Genomic DNA, 16,061 nt, shown 5'->3' with positions numbered 1-16,061 from the left:
GGGAAAACACTGCATTCTGTAGTCAGAAAATAAGCAACAGCTTTTGTGTTTACATCATCCACTAAGAATTAATCTTGTAGATGTCGGCTATTTTCAAACAACCACTCATCAGTTTCTTGTGTTAGCAGAATATTATGACAGACGTCTCTGTGTTTCATTGTCCACCATTAGAATAATGGACACCAGCCAGAAGCTGTTCATCCAGCTTTGAAGTTACGTGTGCGCATGCACACACACACACACACACACACACACACACACACACACACACACAAACACACACACACACACACACGCACACACAAGTACATTTTCTCAAACAAAATAACATTTTGAATCCATTGCCATGGTAGTCTGGGCCCATCGTAACTAAACATAGAGCTTCTGTTTCAAAAAGAAACGTTAGTAGTCTTAGTAGAGCAGAGGCCCTGGAGTAGATGGCTTCAGCACCAAACTGAAGATTCTTTTAAGCTTCTGTGCTTAATTTATTTTTCAAAACATTTTACTCAGTGCAGATATTCATTTAGGTTCAACACTACTGTAGCAGTTGCCTTTGATGTCAAAAGTCCTGTAGGTCTGGAGTGTGTTTTCAGGAGGTGAAAGTCCACAGCTTCAGCTGCTTCTTTCATCACCAGTGTTCATGGTCACTATTATGGTTGTAGTTCAAAGTCCATGCACATAATAAGTAAAAGATTTATGGCTAAGGTAAAAGTAAAGGGTTTATGACCAAGGTTAAAGTCCTGGAGGTGATGAAGGGACTTGAGTCTTGGAGGTCGCCAGCATTCAGCAGCCAGAGAGATTCAACCGTGAATCTGGACATTGGACATTGTCTACCAGAACCTTTAGAAATACATCAGAACTGTCAGGAACCTGTAAGACCCTTTAGAAACCTTTCAGAGTCCATCAGAACTTCTAGAAATCCATCAGAACTGTCAGGAATTTGTCAAGACTTTCAGGAACCTGTCAGAACCTTTAGGAACCTGCCAGTGGAGTCCATCAGAACCTTTAGAAATCCATCAGAACTGTCAGGAATTTGTCAAACCTTTCAGGAACCTATCAGAGCCTTTAGGAGTCTGTCAGAACCTTTAGAAATCCATTGGAACTGTCAGGAACCCATCAGAACTGTTAGCAAACCGTCAGAAGCAGTGTTGAAGTATTAGAAGCCCTCGATGTGGCAGTAGGCCTCCAGCGAGGAGAAGACGATGTACATGAGCCACAGGGTGAAGAACAGGCTGCTGGTGAGGATCTTGGGGATTCTGGGTCCGCCGAGTTCCCCGCCGATCTCGGGCCGGCGCCGGTACATGAGGACGGCCACGCAGATGAAGGCGAAGATGGTGAAGAGGGTGACGGAGAAGGCCAGGGTGCCCGGGTCGACCCGGAACTTCTCGCCTTTGGACTGGTGGTAGATGGCGGCGATGGACCAGGCCACTCCGATACCCAGGAAGACGTTCACGGCGTTACTTCCCGTCACGTTGCCGATGGAGGCGTCGGCGTACTGGTCCTGAATGGCTGACACCTTACTGGCGAAGGTGTCTGAAGGAGAGAGGAAAGAGAGGGGAGAGGCAGCAAGAGGACGGTGAGAGGCATTTAGCTGATGCTTGTATCCAGAGCGACTTATGGTAGGTTTTCACAGGGCATCATTTCACGTGAGGGATCGCACTGCTTCCCAGTATTGGACGCTTGATAGGCGAGCTTCCATATCGGTTCCTTGCTGCACCTGATTGGACGAACGCTGTCACTCGCTGGGCCGTCAGCCCCCGGATTTCAAACTGGAAAAACACGGCGGCTCGTTTGCAAACTTTCTCTTATATTATGAAAATAGTTCACTGAAATGTGTTTCTGAAAACATGAGAGGTGAGAAATAAGCCGTGCAGCTGCTGAATCTGTCTTCATTTTAGATGGACAGCAGTCAGTTTAAAAGTTTGTACGCGAGTTTCAGGAGTTTCCAGAGGCGGCGAGACGCGCTGAACGCCCCTGATTTGCATAAAGTAGCCTAGACGGATCCTGTGGAAACGAACCATCACAGTGAGTGAGCAGGCAGCGTCTTGCTCAAGGACACTTCAACAGGACACATGGCTGTTACTGGGATCGAACCTGTGACCTTTAATGGTCTGTAAGCCACCCTTCCATAACCCTCCACTGTCCACTGTCCTATATAACAAGCAGTGTTGTGACAGTAATGTGATTACTTTTTTCCAATAACAGTAGTGTAAGGGATTACAATGTCAAATTCAGTAATGGCATTACCGTTACTAATCCCAGTAACGCTCCGTTACTGCGTTACTTAAACCTGAACCTCCTTCAACCTTTTCTTGTCTCTCCTTTTTTTTTTTTTTTTTAAATCCCTGTTTGGTGTTTTCGTCATAGGTATCAAGGACCTGTGCAGGAAGGTTTACATCGGCTATTAGCTAAAAAAAGTAAACAAAACGGAAAGTAATGTAAAGAGTAATGTCAAAAAATTACTGCTCCCGTTGAGTAATTAGTAAAGTCATGTGATCACTTTATAAATGCGTTATGAGTAAAGAGTAATTGATTACAACCATCATCTGATACAAGCCTACAGAAGGCGCCAACCTCCAATACCAGATGATTTAATTTAGTAAACTGACCTGGTACAGATGTCCCCAGTGCTACGAACACCACGGCGGTGACGGCGTCTTTGAGGCCGACGGTGCAGCCAAAATGTGACGCCAGGTCGCCGATCAGCGCCGTCAGGAGGCCGATGACTGAGATGGAGACGACGAAGCAGGCCCAGCCGTTCCAGTAGTCGGTCGGGGGAACGAACGCAAACAGAAGCTTCCAGAAGACGGTGAGGAAGTGCATGACGTAGTCAAAACAGGAGGGCAGCTTCTCCTCACCGCACTCTTCGTCATCATCATCACCTGGGGAGGAGAGAGAGGTGAGAACTCAGACTAGTCTCGCATAGCCAGGAGAAAGGTCTGGCTGAACCCATTATCATTCTGGTATAGGGGGAAAAAAAACGCTCTGTCTTGTTTGCATTTCTTTAAACCAATCACAATCGTCTTGGGCGGCGCTAAGCCCAGGATGCAGCGACGGTGCCCTTGCAAAATAGTGTCGGGGGGGAACTTGTTTTGGTGGAACATTTGCACGTGGGAAGGCGAGCCCTGGCATTAAAATGGCTAAATCCCCGCAAAAGAAAACGCCACATAAAACAGCAAAAGACGTATGTCGACTATGTGATACGACTTTTACTGATAAAAAAGACAAACATAACTTGATCATCGGTGCCCTAGAGGTGAAGCCTGCCTATACTTTAGCTCTGGAGGAGCTCACTGGACTCGTTAAAACCACAGACGATTTAATAGCTGTATGTGGCTCTTGCAGAACGTTATTAAACCGATATCACAGAAGCTCGTGTGAAGTGGAACGGATCGGTACAGTGGTCAAGTCAATGTCAGTGGCGCATGCTGCTGCCGCTAGCGACGGAAACTTTGAAAACGTAACACGCAGATAGCGGAAGCGGAAGGGGAGGAGAATTGCTGGCCAATGGCAGGCTTATACCCACAGCCTATTTCCATTCAGTCAGACTAAACTCAGACTAATGTCATGTCTGATTTCTAACAGTCAGGTTCATCAGCAAGCTTTACTTTTTAACTTTGAGCTGAACCAAAAAACTTCTACAAACAATCCAGACCAGCAGGTTCTAGTCTGAACTCTGTGAGTGTGTACATTTTCTTTTTTAACAGCATTAAAAAATTACATTAGCTGAAATACTCTGATAAAATACATATTCAAGTTCTTGAGGATGGCATTAGTGTTCAGACTGGGTTTTTACTAGAGCTGACTGGGATTCACACCAGCAACCCCGTGGTCAGGCTGTGTTCTTACCAGAACTGACTGTGATGGCTTCAACGAACTGCTCTCTCCAGCTGTTTGTTCCGATCAGCAGAGCCAGGTTGGTTTTCTTAATGAGCTTATCCACTGTGCTCTGAAGGACAGCAGGTCAAAGTAAATAACACGGTAAATCACCATACACAAGTAAATCACATGGGAACTGTACTCCAACACACTAGGACAAATAAGAAACGAGAAATAAAATGTATTCTGTGCGCACAAATGTCAAACCGAGTGCTCGCATTAACCAAACTGAGGGAATGAAATGTATCTCATGCGCACGAATAGAACACAAGGGTTCGAACTGCATATTGTGCGCACATTATCGTAAATCGTGGCCTCAGTATAACCTTTTTTCTCTCCCCGTGGCCTCTCCTGGGCTCTGTACTCCTGTTAAGAGTCAGTTAAACAACTAGAATCGTGTAAATGTCATTGTAATCTCACTTTAAACTCGTACGACTCCTCTATGATGACCTCCAGTTTGACGTGCTCGCCCAGCATCGGTCTCCCCATCTCTGCGATCCTCCTCTCCTCCTCCTCCTTCTTGGTCAGGACCTCCTCACCCCCCTCCTCTGACGGGGGAGAGAGAGAGAGAGAGAGGATGTGACTGTTTAGAGTAAATTATACTTCTGTGTAAAAGCTATGCTGTAGGTCTTTGCGGCCCAACCCTCATGGGTTTACAAGACACTAAAGTTACAGTTGCAGTAGTCACACATTTCATTACATTTCATTTCATTACAAAATTACAGATTATTATACAGCTCGGTCTTACACAAAATATTCTGCCTTCTCTCCCAAGCTTGGCAAATAAAATCTGCCACAAAAAAGATTCCCTTCTTGAAGCACAACTCAAGTTTTTCATAATCATCCAGCCCAAAGAAATCAACATAAATAGAGGACATTTTACTAAAAAGTACATCCCTATGTATGTGCACTTTTCCAAAAATGTAACTCTGCTGAGGGCGACAAGACCGCAAGAACTAGGCCAGAGTTCCCTCAATATGATCTATTTCTACAGCCGTCCAAAGTTCCCTCTATAGGATCTATTTCTACAGCTGTCCAGAGTTCGCACTGTAGAATCTATTTCTATGGCCAGAATTTGCACTACAGAATCTACAGTCGACTGGAGCTCACACTATAAGCTCTATTTCTACAGCTATCCAGTGTTCACTCTAAAAGCTCCATTTCTACATCCGTCCAGTGTTTGCTCTACGTTATCTAATTCTACAGCCATCCAGAATTTGTGGTATAGGATCGGTTTCAACATCCGTCCAGAGTTTGCTCTACATTATCTAATTCTACAGCCATCCAGAATTCGTGGTATAGGATCAGTTTCTACAGCCGTTCAGAGTTTGCTCTGTATGATCTATTTCTACAGCTGTCCAGAGTTCACTCTACAGGATCTGTTTCTATGGTCAGTCAGAGTTCACTCTACAGGTTCTGTTTCTAGGGTCAGTCAGAGTTCACTCTACAGGTTCTGTTTCTACGGTCAGTTAGAGTTCACTCTACAGGTTCTGTTTCTAGGGTCCTAACAGAGCTGCAGGCATCCGCTGCGGTCAGGAGACGGTGGCTGGAAATGATTTCTGTAGCCTGGAGAGGAAGTGACACATGATGACACATCGGTGCTGAGCAGACTCAGGTTGAACCGAGGGCAGCCGAGGAGGAACACAAAGTGACTGGAATAATAATCAGATTTAATGAGGAGGGGATGGGAGGCTGAAGAGGAGATTAGAGGGAGGAAGCAGAAGAGGGACGAAAGATGGCAAGATGGATGGATGGATGGATGGATGAATGGATGGATGGATGTGAGAGTGAGGGGTGGATGGAGGAAGATGGATGATAGAAAAGAGGAAAAGATGAGAAGAGGAAGGGAAGGCAGGACGGATGGATGGATGAATGGACGGATGGATGGACGGACGTACCTGTGATGTTGACTACGGAGGCGGGGGTGGGGAGATCGCGACCCTGGACCTTCCTGTAGACGTCCATACCTGGGAACAGGTGGGAAGCAGTTGAATGGAAACCGGTTCCACTACTGAACCAAACCCCAGACTCCATGTATTCCTGATGGCCAAAAACAGCATCTCAACCAGCTTCAGCCCACTTGAACAGGGCGGCAGGTAACAGAGAGATAACAGAGACCGTCCTGCAGCCGAAAGGCCGCAGGCTTGATCCCCACAACAGCTGTGTGCCCACCTGCTCACTTGTGGTAAGTTGCTTTGGATAAAAGCTAAATGCCTGAAATGTTAACATGTAAATGAATATGATGTCACCACAGAACTTGAACGGTCATTCCTAAATGTTCCAGGATGGTTGGAGTGGCGGCCATTTTTATGTGAACCATTGGGCTAGCTTCCCTATAAACTGACTTATGGCAAGTTGCTGAGGCAGAGGTTTTGCAGCAAGAACCAAAGCAGCTTCTCTCTCTCCTTGCTGCCAGGATTGCTAACATGCCAATCTCTGAACCCATCGTCTATCGGTCTGATGACGATTGGACTCTAGGGGTGACGGCCAACTGGTTTCCGGTGTAGCCAGCGGACATCCGGGCCAAGACTTCCTCTTCCATGCGCCGGTCATTGTTTACAGTCCGATTAGCAACTTGAGACGTGAGAATGGAGTTGGAGTTGAGAGACGACGTCTCATATGCAGATATCTGTTTATAGAGATTAGCCGAAATGTCCTCTGGCCCTAAAACACCTACAAAAAGTATCAATGTTTGTGTATTGTGTGGAGAAACGTTTTGATTCATGTAATAAAAGAAACGAGTCAAGTTGCTAATTGGACTGTAAACAATGACTGGTGCAGGGAAGAGGAAGTCTTGGCCCGGATGTCCGCTGGCTACACCGGAAACCCCGAAATATTGGCCCTCGCCCCGAGTCTAATCGTCGTCAGACCGATAGACGATGGGTTCCGAGATTGCTAACATGCTAATGTCAACTAGAAGAGCTAGAGAGAGAAGTGCAGTCTTTGATAAAGCTACATTAGCCTCGTCGCTAACATTAGCTTTCAGCTGAGTTTTGACAGTTTGTTAAAAGACTAATCTGGTCAGTTCTCAAGCAGTGTGACAAATTTACAGCCTTAATGCCCAGACTTGTGTTGTCACCATAGAAATTAACCCTTAAAATCCCATAATTGGCATTTTATGCTGTATTGTAACAGTGGAAGGATCGTTCTATCCAAGTTCTGTGGATGACACATTTGTCCGCCACTGTATATGAATACAGACATAGTGGAATATCTGTTTAATAATATCTGTTTTTGACTTGATGGAGGAACACCAGTGTCTGTGTTGGACAGAATAGGTAAGTATTAACTTAGTTTCATCAGAAGGCTTGTTTTAATCAGGGTCAGCCAGTGTCTGTAAGCCATGTGGTGGTGAGATAGCGGCAAACTCATTCCTTAAAAAGTACCATAATTTGGTTTAATGTTGTGGTGTCAATCATTGTGTAAGAATGGTGTGATGGTGCAAAAACTACTTTGCCATATTATTCCATTATATCAATTAATTAATTATTAAACTGGAAGAGACAGCATTATGACCAGGTTCAGGTAAAGTGTTAAAACTCCATTTGATGTCACACTGAACACAGAAATGCACATACCAGATCAGTTTCCTGTGATGTCATTAAGGGAAAATGAAGCTGGATTTACCTTAGAGACTATACTATTAATGTTGTCAGGTAAAAGCCACATGGGTATTTCCTGGGTATTTCACTCGGTCTTAAGGGGAGAAATTGACAGATCAACTTTTCAGCAGATCATATCAGAACCATCACTCGAGTTATCAGAGTAATGGAACAGCAGTTAATAGCAGCGGGGATTTGCCCGAGGTGAAGTGCCTAGGGGAAGTCAACAAGGCAGGTTGAAATAACTAATGGAACGAGGCCCGTGTTCCCTGCAGCTCTGAAGCCCCGCCCCCCCGTGGTGTCAAACAACCTGGAGGTTAAAGAACACAGTGCATGCTCAGTGAGAGCAGTGAATGTATATGGCCCCGCAGCGGATTTCCCATCAGCCTCGGCGGGTGAGGAGGGCAGAGGTCAAGTCAGTCAGTGGAGCCAAGAGCATGCCCAGCGTCACGTGCTGACCCCCCCACACACACACACACACACGCACACACACACACACACACTGCAAGGTCAGGTAAGTCACTTATTCCCAGTGTTTATGCATGCAGTCATTCATTGGCAGGATGGTGGATGTTGATGGTGGATGTTGAATGACTGTTTCCCCATTCAACATCTACATCAACTCATTTCACACAGCAAAGCCTCTGAAACAAGACTTGAATTCACCCCACACACACAAAAAAAAAAAAAAAAAGGGCTTCCAGGAACCTTTACAAGTTCTTCAGATTGCAACCATGGGGGAAACACAGAGGAACCCTTGAGGAACCCCTTCATAAAGGGTTCATGAACCCAAATGGTTCTCCATGACTTTCTAATATATGAAGGTTCTTCAAGGAACTGTTTAGGGATAATTCTCCTAGGGAGGAACCTGAAGGTTCTTAGAAGAACCCTGATAAACTCCTGGGTTTCAAAGTGTTCAGATCTATTGAACTTTGTCCAGTATTTTCTGGATGTCCTCATGTGAGTCAGTTGATATCTGTATTATGTCTCGGTTTGGACATAATATTATAAACATGGGCTCTCATTTATCAGGCCAATGCATAAGAACTTTTAAACAATAAACATATACCATTTTAACACCAAAGATTTACATTTTATATTTAATTATATTCATCACACAAATAGGCTATAGATTTCTATTAAATAATGAGATTCATCATTCCACAAGTCAGCAATGCAGTACTCCACATCTGGCAGGACCGGATCTGATGTTTGGTTGTTATTGGGTTCAGTGATTTGACTACAGGCCAGGGGTCAGGGTTAGGTTTAGATTAGGGTTAGGATTGTCTAAAGCTATCCCATGGCTCTCCCTGCATCGTCCAATGCCTGTCAAGCAGCACCTTCGTTCTGGGGCTACTAGTCTATTGCTGGGATGAAACTCTTCCCAGTGTGTCTGTGTGGATTCATTTTAGTCATCCAGGTAGTAAGATGTCCAAAGAAAAAAAAATGAGAAACAAAATCCACTGGACCTAAAATGAAGAGTTTCACCACTCATCCAAGAGATTTAGGGTTAGGTTTAGGGTTAGGGCTTGGGTCTTCTTTCTCTTTTTCCTCATTCTGTTCTTTTCCTTCTATCTTTTTCTCAACTTTCCCTCTTCAAGGCGCAATTTACTCTTACTTGGGTCCCTCCTCTTCAAAATGGTCAAATTAGGGCTAGTGGAAAATAATTAAAACCCTGTTTATGGTCCACCCTTTCCCTGCCTGTCTGGTCAGTGTTTGGATTGGGTTTTCTGGGATGCTTAAATTTTAGAAGGAATGAAGCTTGGGCAGTATGGGGTGTTTCTTGGAGGTCCTAGATGAAAGTCTTCTTTGTGTGTCTTGGGAAGATACAGGAGATGGGAGATATATCATTGAGGTTGTCAAGTGGGCACTTTCCATCTCTGTTTTGTTGAGTTAGGCCCACAACACTTCCAAAAGGCTTCACTGTGAATTCTGGCGTCCCAGAAGCTCCTGTCTCCATACCTGGTCTACCTCTTACTCCCTTGACCCTGTCCCTTCCTGGTTCTGAGTGAGGGCTTGTGTTTTTTAGGGGGGTCTGGGTGTGATCCCAAGGGGTGGGATGAAGACTTGATATTCCCTCAATCCTGGTCCTTGATATTCCCTCTTGCATGTAGTTCAGCTGATGGATTGGTGTATGGGTGGTGCTAGGCACCAAGTAGAAATCTGAGCCCCTGGAGGGCCAGGCATTTACTGATAGCCCAAACTAGTCTTTGTTGCCACTTTGTTGCCTCTTTGTTCATGATTGTGTCTTGTCTTAGGCATGTTACCTTTGGGTTTCCATCTTCTTCATCATGAGATTTCAATGTGGTCCCATATTAAAAAGTGTCAATCCCTCACTAGTGGTTCCTCCTGTTGATCTCTCAGTGCTTTCTCTGGTTAGGGTTTCTGGATCGAGTACAACATGTGGGTCTTTGTATTGTTGTTCCAGTTGGGTTTCTAGCTTACACTGGAGCCATCTTCCACTTTTTACAATGCTTGATTGAAATCTCCCATATAGAATATGCATCTTCTGGATCAGTGGTTCTCAATCCTGGTCCTTGGGCACCACAGCCCTGCTGGCTTTCTATTTTACCTGGTAGTTAATTATATTTGCCTGGTGGAATCAAGGGCTGAGTGAGACCTGGGACAACAGTTGAATGTAATCAATTGGTGACTGTAATCAACTACCAGGCAAGATAGAAAACCAGTAGGGATGTGGTGCTGGAAGACCAGGATTGAGAACCACTGTTCTGGATGAAAGTCCCATGGTGGGTTAGGGTTAGCTTTAGGCACTGTGGATTTCATTGTAGGACTCAGGATGTTCAGATATGTGCTCTGTAAGGATGCATGTTCCTGAACATGTCTGTAACATGCGTACTGTACTACAACTGTGGTCTTGATCTGGTCTTTACCCTGGGCTCCACTCTGTTAGCAGGGGGGATTTTATTTCTGACAAAAACTGCATCCTCTTTGATTCCACTTTTCAGACAGCTCCCTCTTCACTGAAGTGCATTGTACACTGTTGCATCTTTCATGATCAATCTGCTCCAAATTCCTCAGCAAGTTTCAAGAATCTGAGTCAGTGTTTGTCTCAGTTCTTTCACACTGATAATTTAGCAAATTGTTTCAACAATAGTTGTTGTTATTCCTTTTGTTTTGTGAAGGACTTTGTAACCCCACTTTTGAAAGGAGCTATATGAATAAAGATTTACTTACTATGTTAGTCTGTTAGAGGTCTGTTGTTCTGTCCCATGTGTGTTAGTATGTACTGTACTACTATGTTAGTTGGCTTTATGTCCATTTATTGGTGATTCAACAGATTCTGGTTATGCTTGACGCAAGAAGTTTCTTCTGATGTCGTCAGCGCTCTGATTGGACAGCGTGATAAATGAGAGCCAATGGTTGGAGAGGTTTACTGTGTCATTAGTGCTGCATCGCTGTTATTTTACAGGTATTTGCTTTAAATGTCAACCACTTCAAAGCAAATGTTTACAACACTCAGTGGTGTCTTACCATACAGACGTTTGTCTGTTAAGAAGTAATAAAAAATGATTAATTAATTGGAATCCACCAGGAATTAATAGCACATTATTTTTTATAAAGAAAGCATTGTTTGCAATAAAGTTGTTAAGCTTCATACCTGTTTTGACGAATCCACCTAAAATGTTAGAAAATATGAAAAAATAAATCAATATTTGCCCTTGGTTGTGTGGTGATTCTTCTGTTTCATAAATATTATCATTTATAGGATGATTTGTTTTTTTCTGTTGAATAAATCAAACTAAAACTATGTTGTTGGCTCCTCTGGTCCATAAAAGCTCTGTTATGATCTCCAGGCTATCTTACATGGTGTAAACTAAGTGTCAAAATCCAAGCCTTCTGTCCAGAGGCAACATGAAGCTAACTGAGTTTCTATTCATCTGCAGTGGAAAGGACAGAGACCGACACTGGAGGAACTGAATGAGTAAGACAGAATGAAAACAGTCAGCAGGGCAGAAAAATAAGGCAGCTTACCGGCTTCCTGAAGCAACACAGCTGATGGGAGAAAACAGATGAGAAAGATGAGAAAAACGATGGAGAAAAATGACAGGAAAGGAAGCAAGCAACAAGAAGAGGAAGATGATGATGAGGAGTCGAGCTGAGGAAGAAGCCATGTTGGATCCCCTATAATGGACAATTTGCATTTCTCTGGATAATTGCCACATTTCAAATTGTACATATTAATTTCCCCTACATGCCACATTTGAATAAGTCTTTCATAACTGTTAATGTTAAGTATGTATTTAAAGCTCTGAATACATGATAATGTTCAGTATGCAGTATTTAATTTTGTTTCTATTCAAAGCTCTGGATAGTGGATAATGGTTAGTATAAAGAGTATTAAAAGTTCTGACTACTTGCTAATGTTAAGTATGTAGTATTTAGTTTGGTGTGCATTCAAACCAACACTGTGTGGTAAAGTCAGGAAGCAGGGAGGTTGGAAACAACAGGGATAAACAGTCAGGTGCTACATGTTACCTTAATACACTATATCACACAGTACAGTACATCTACTGTATTTAGTCCTCTATATCACTTTTGTATTTTTAACCTTTCCAGTCCACGCTCTCAAAGCCAAACTGATGTAATCGAAGCCTGGCAATCATTGAGTGGTTACCAACGGTTACAAGGGACATGCCGCCATGTTGTCTCTCTAAAAAAGCTCTTAGAGAACTGCAGCTCATCCAGAATGCTGCTGCCAGGGTTCAGACCAGGACTAAGAACATGGACCACATCAGTCCAGTGCTGAGATCACTGCACTGGCTTACTGTGTGCCAAAGAATTGAGTTTAAAATTCTGTTGCATGTTTATAAAGCAGTAAATGGTTTAGGACCAAAATACATTTCTGATCTCCTTCAATGTTATGAACCCACCAGAACCTCAGGTCTTCAGGTGCTGGTCTGCTTACTGTTCCAGGGTCAGAACAAAGCATGGAGAAGCAGCTTTTAGTTTTTATGCTCAGATGCTTCCAGAACTGATCTGAGGTCTGCCTCCACTTTACAATCTTTTAAATCAGCTTAAAACGTTTCTGTTCGCCAGGGCTTCTTAAGAAATCTAGGGCAACACACATCTGCACTGTAATATTTATTTCTTTATATCTTTTTTATTTTCTTTTAAATGTGATTTAAATGCACTTTTCACTTTTCTAATCCTCTTGCACTGTCTTTTTTTTTTAAGTCTTTTATCTTGTGGATCTCTTGTCTGTACTTTTGCACTTTTTAAATGTAATTTTTTTTACCTTTACTGTATTTTTTATTAGTCTGTAAAGCACTTTGAATTGCCTCAGTGTATGAAATGTGCTATACAAATAAAGCTGCCTTGCCTTGTTGGAACAGACAACAAAATCAAAGATTGTAATGTTACCGCCTCCTCGAAACAAAGACATTTATAATTTCTGTTTTGTTTTGTTTTCCCCCGCAACCATCGATAACCACACTCCAAAACTGCTTACACGAGCCTCAACCGGTAAACCGGTCCTAACCTGTCCTACCCATACGAAAAGTCACCAACTTTCACTAACCAGTCAAAACCTGCTCTAACTAGATCTAAGCAGTCCTAGCACCCCTGCCCCCCCCCACACACACACCAAACCCCCCCCCCTCCAAAAACAGCTCCGACCGACAGGAGGGTCGACCGACGGCGTGGCGAAGGAGGAGGCAGCCTGGCGAGAGACAGCAGAGACAGGAAGTAAAACAAAGGAAGCCAGAGAGGGCCATGAGGTCAGAGGCGACAGAGAGGTGAAAGGTCATCAGAGAGGCAGAGGCCCACGCCCCCCCACACCTGTCCATCTCTTCCTGTTCCAATACGGCTCCTGCAGCTCTATGTAGAAGCTGGCCTGCTTATCGTACTCCTCGTGGTCAAGTATTCTAACAGCTACGGTCTTCCTGTGGACACAAGACAGAGTACAGACAACAATAATGGGAGGGGAGGGTGGGGGGGGGGGGTTGGGGGGGTCAGGGGTCATGCAAGTTCACCCACACACATTCAAGCTCTGAGAGGGCCGACGGATGGAGTCTGACAGGACTCCATCGTCATGGCGTCTGAGTCACCGTGGCAACGCCGTTGACCTCAGCTCATCCGGCCGGCAGGGAGGAGGGCAGCTCTAACTCCTTATACACTTTATTATCTCATATTTTGTTTTATTTTATTTATCTTATTCTTTATTTCTTATGTGATGTCTTACATACCGTGTGTGAAGCACTTTGAATTGCCTTTGTGTACGAAATGTGCTTTATAAATAAACTTGCCTCTTCGAAAGGGAAAAGGCTGGATAAGTTTTGGTTTCTGGATCAATAGTATCAGCAAATGGTCTCTCCGATCAATAATCCTGAATAGAACTGATGTACTAAAATCTCCTGGGGAGTCTGGCGGTTACAAGAGCTGAGTGTATTTATATAATATATAAATAGTACAACAATGGAATTTCAAATGTCACTTCTGAATCTAAGCCAAATTTACATCTGAATATCAAGTATCAAGTTGAGCCTCTTGGTGAATTAAAGAGCTGAAATGACTGCTGAGGTGTTTTTCCCTGTGGGGACTTGAGGTGGGTTTTGATGAACAGAGGTCAGAAGGTCATTAGTGTTGGGGGCGGGGTTAAGGGGGCGGGGCCACAGCACGGGAAGACGGCGCCCCACCTTTCCTCTCACTCATCTCCAGCAGCCGCGGCTCTCCGATCTCTAGGAAGAAGTTCTTGTTTTTCTCATATTCTTCATCATCGATTACATTGATCTGAATAGTTTTGCTGAAACAGAGAGAGAGAGAGAGAGAGACAGAGAGGTTGCAGAGAGAGAAGCGTGTGGGAGCTGCAGGCGTGATGAAGCCAGGAAATCGAGCTGAACAAAACATAGAAAATGTCAGAGAAAGAACAAGAGGCGGTAGAGCCAAACAACTGCAAAACAGTCAGAACCAGGCCAGGGAAACACTTTACAGGACAACACACTGAATCAAGAATGATGCTCTTGTTGTTAAACTGCACTGCCATTCTAAAGCCATTCTGATCTAAAGGCTTCTGCTTAAATGCTTGTAATGAGTTTCTTAGTCAAATATAAATCGTGAAGTTGATCCTATGTATGAATTTCTTTCCAAAGCCTTTTGCCTTTCCATCAAGGCAAAGGGCGGCTGCTTTAAAGAATCTAAAATATAAGAGAGTTTTGATGTCTTTAGTGTTATTCTAAAATGTGGAAAATGGTAAAAATAGAAAAATGCATGTGTCCAAACTTTTGACTGGTAGTGTATGCTTGTCTGAAAAAGCAGGTTTCCTGTAGCGTCATGTTGCATGAACCCAGTTTGGGTTTAACAATAAAAATATGAGAGCGGATCAGGAGGCTTCAGGTTAAATCAGCAATGTGTTTTCAGTTCAAATAAGTTAAATTTGTAGCTCAAAGCTTAGTTAAGTAACTAATTTATTTATTTATTTATTTATTCATAACTCAAAAATGTAACATGGCAGCAATAACACACTTCAGAAACCTTGATGACACAATTACACAAGTTTTGTTGCACTGGTTGGTTCTATTGCCTTGAAGTGACGGAGGCTACAGGCCAGCTCTGTGTGTGTGTGTGTGTGTGTGTGTGTGTGTGTGTGTGTGTGTGTGTGTGTGAGAGAGAGAGTGTCACTGCCAGCAGCATGGAAACAGGACACACAGATCTTTGGAAGCTGACATCCATGGAATATTGCCTTCATCCATTTCTATGTTTTTTTAATATTGGCAGATTGAGTGTTTTGGGGGCGGCGGTCTGATGCCAGACTCGGCTATTTTCTCTCTGCAACATTTTTCTCAAAAAATCATTTTAGAGAACTTTAGCAGAATGTTTGTGCCCGAGGCTCGTTATAGATCATCTTATACATCGCCCTCCTGCTCCCCGAACATAAATATAGTCCAAACTCGACACTAAACACAGCGCAGTCTGCTTATTATCTCTGCTGTTTCCTGCGGTTTACAGCAGCCTCGGGTTACTCTGCTGCTCTGGATGGAAAACACAAGCTTGGCAGACAGAGTGCGAACAGCAGAATATAAAGGAGTGTCAACAGGTTGAATATGTGGCGGGCGGCCAGCGACCTCCCCAGTGGCGGAGGACAGAGGAACAGGCTGCAGTCCATCTATCTGCTTTATAGGCTTAGCCTGTGACTCTGCAGCCTGCTGACAGTGAGCAGGATCCTCGCTGCAGAAAGGCTTCCCTAATAAGGAGAGCGGGAGAGCGTCCGGGGCGAGGAGGAACATCTACTGCTGCGTGATGTTTATCAACTAACCCGGTGGAGGGGAGAAGGGGGGGGGGGGGAGGGGGGGTTTGGACTAACACCGCGACAAAGCCGTCTGAAACACCAGACTGTAAATCCACTGAGACACGGGAGGCTTCGGCTTGTCAGCGGTTTGGAAAAAGGTGGAATGGAGACTGAAAATGGTGATCTGGTGGAGACAGAAGACAGAAATACAGTCTGAGCTGAACGCACCGCTGCCATGTTGTTAGCATTAGCGCTAACCTCTGCAAACACACGCTGTCAAACATCTGACTGGCTGGTCAACAGTTTCAACCTTTAAAGGCTCTAAAACAATGAGA

At 44.0% G+C, this 16,061-nt stretch overlaps 1 protein-coding gene across 21 annotated transcripts in view; it reads right to left on the bottom strand.

The window, feature by feature from the left end:
* Nucleotides 1-1,156: 1,156 nt before the first annotated feature.
* LOC139639040 (sodium/calcium exchanger 1-like) overlaps nt 1,157-16,061 on the bottom strand; it is a 28,632-nt gene continuing 13,727 nt past the window's right edge. The window contains exons 2-10 of one of the 21 annotated variants that reach the window (XM_071513079.1): nt 14,138-14,244; nt 11,475-11,495; nt 11,101-11,118; nt 10,974-10,988; nt 5,770-5,846; nt 4,300-4,413; nt 3,850-3,949; nt 2,610-2,882; nt 1,157-1,533 (exon numbers count right to left, since the gene is read on the bottom strand). In XM_071513079.1, coding sequence (XP_071369180.1) covers nt 1,157-1,533; nt 2,610-2,882; nt 3,850-3,949; nt 4,300-4,413; nt 5,770-5,846; nt 10,974-10,988; nt 11,101-11,118; nt 11,475-11,495; nt 14,138-14,244 — 1,102 coding nt within the window. Of the gene's footprint in view, nt 1,534-2,609; nt 2,883-3,849; nt 3,950-4,299; nt 4,465-5,769; nt 5,888-6,128; nt 6,151-6,793; nt 6,802-6,946; nt 6,973-7,077; nt 7,108-9,818; nt 9,848-10,175; nt 10,206-10,973; nt 10,989-11,093; nt 11,119-11,396; nt 11,417-11,474; nt 11,496-13,268; nt 13,385-14,114; nt 14,245-16,061 lie in introns of all 21 variants that reach the window. The other 20 variants (XM_071513078.1, XM_071513082.1, XM_071513080.1 and 17 more) reach the window with 20 other exon arrangements.

Source organism: Centroberyx affinis, unplaced genomic scaffold (assembly GCF_046629955.1).
Source record: "Centroberyx affinis isolate AG114_WGS23_722 - 3 ecotype Tasmania unplaced genomic scaffold, CSIRO-AGI_Caff_v1 ptg006769l_1, whole genome shotgun sequence".
Taxonomy (NCBI): domain Eukaryota; kingdom Metazoa; phylum Chordata; class Actinopteri; order Beryciformes; family Berycidae; genus Centroberyx; species Centroberyx affinis.
This window is presented reverse-complemented; position numbering and strand designations above follow the sequence as displayed.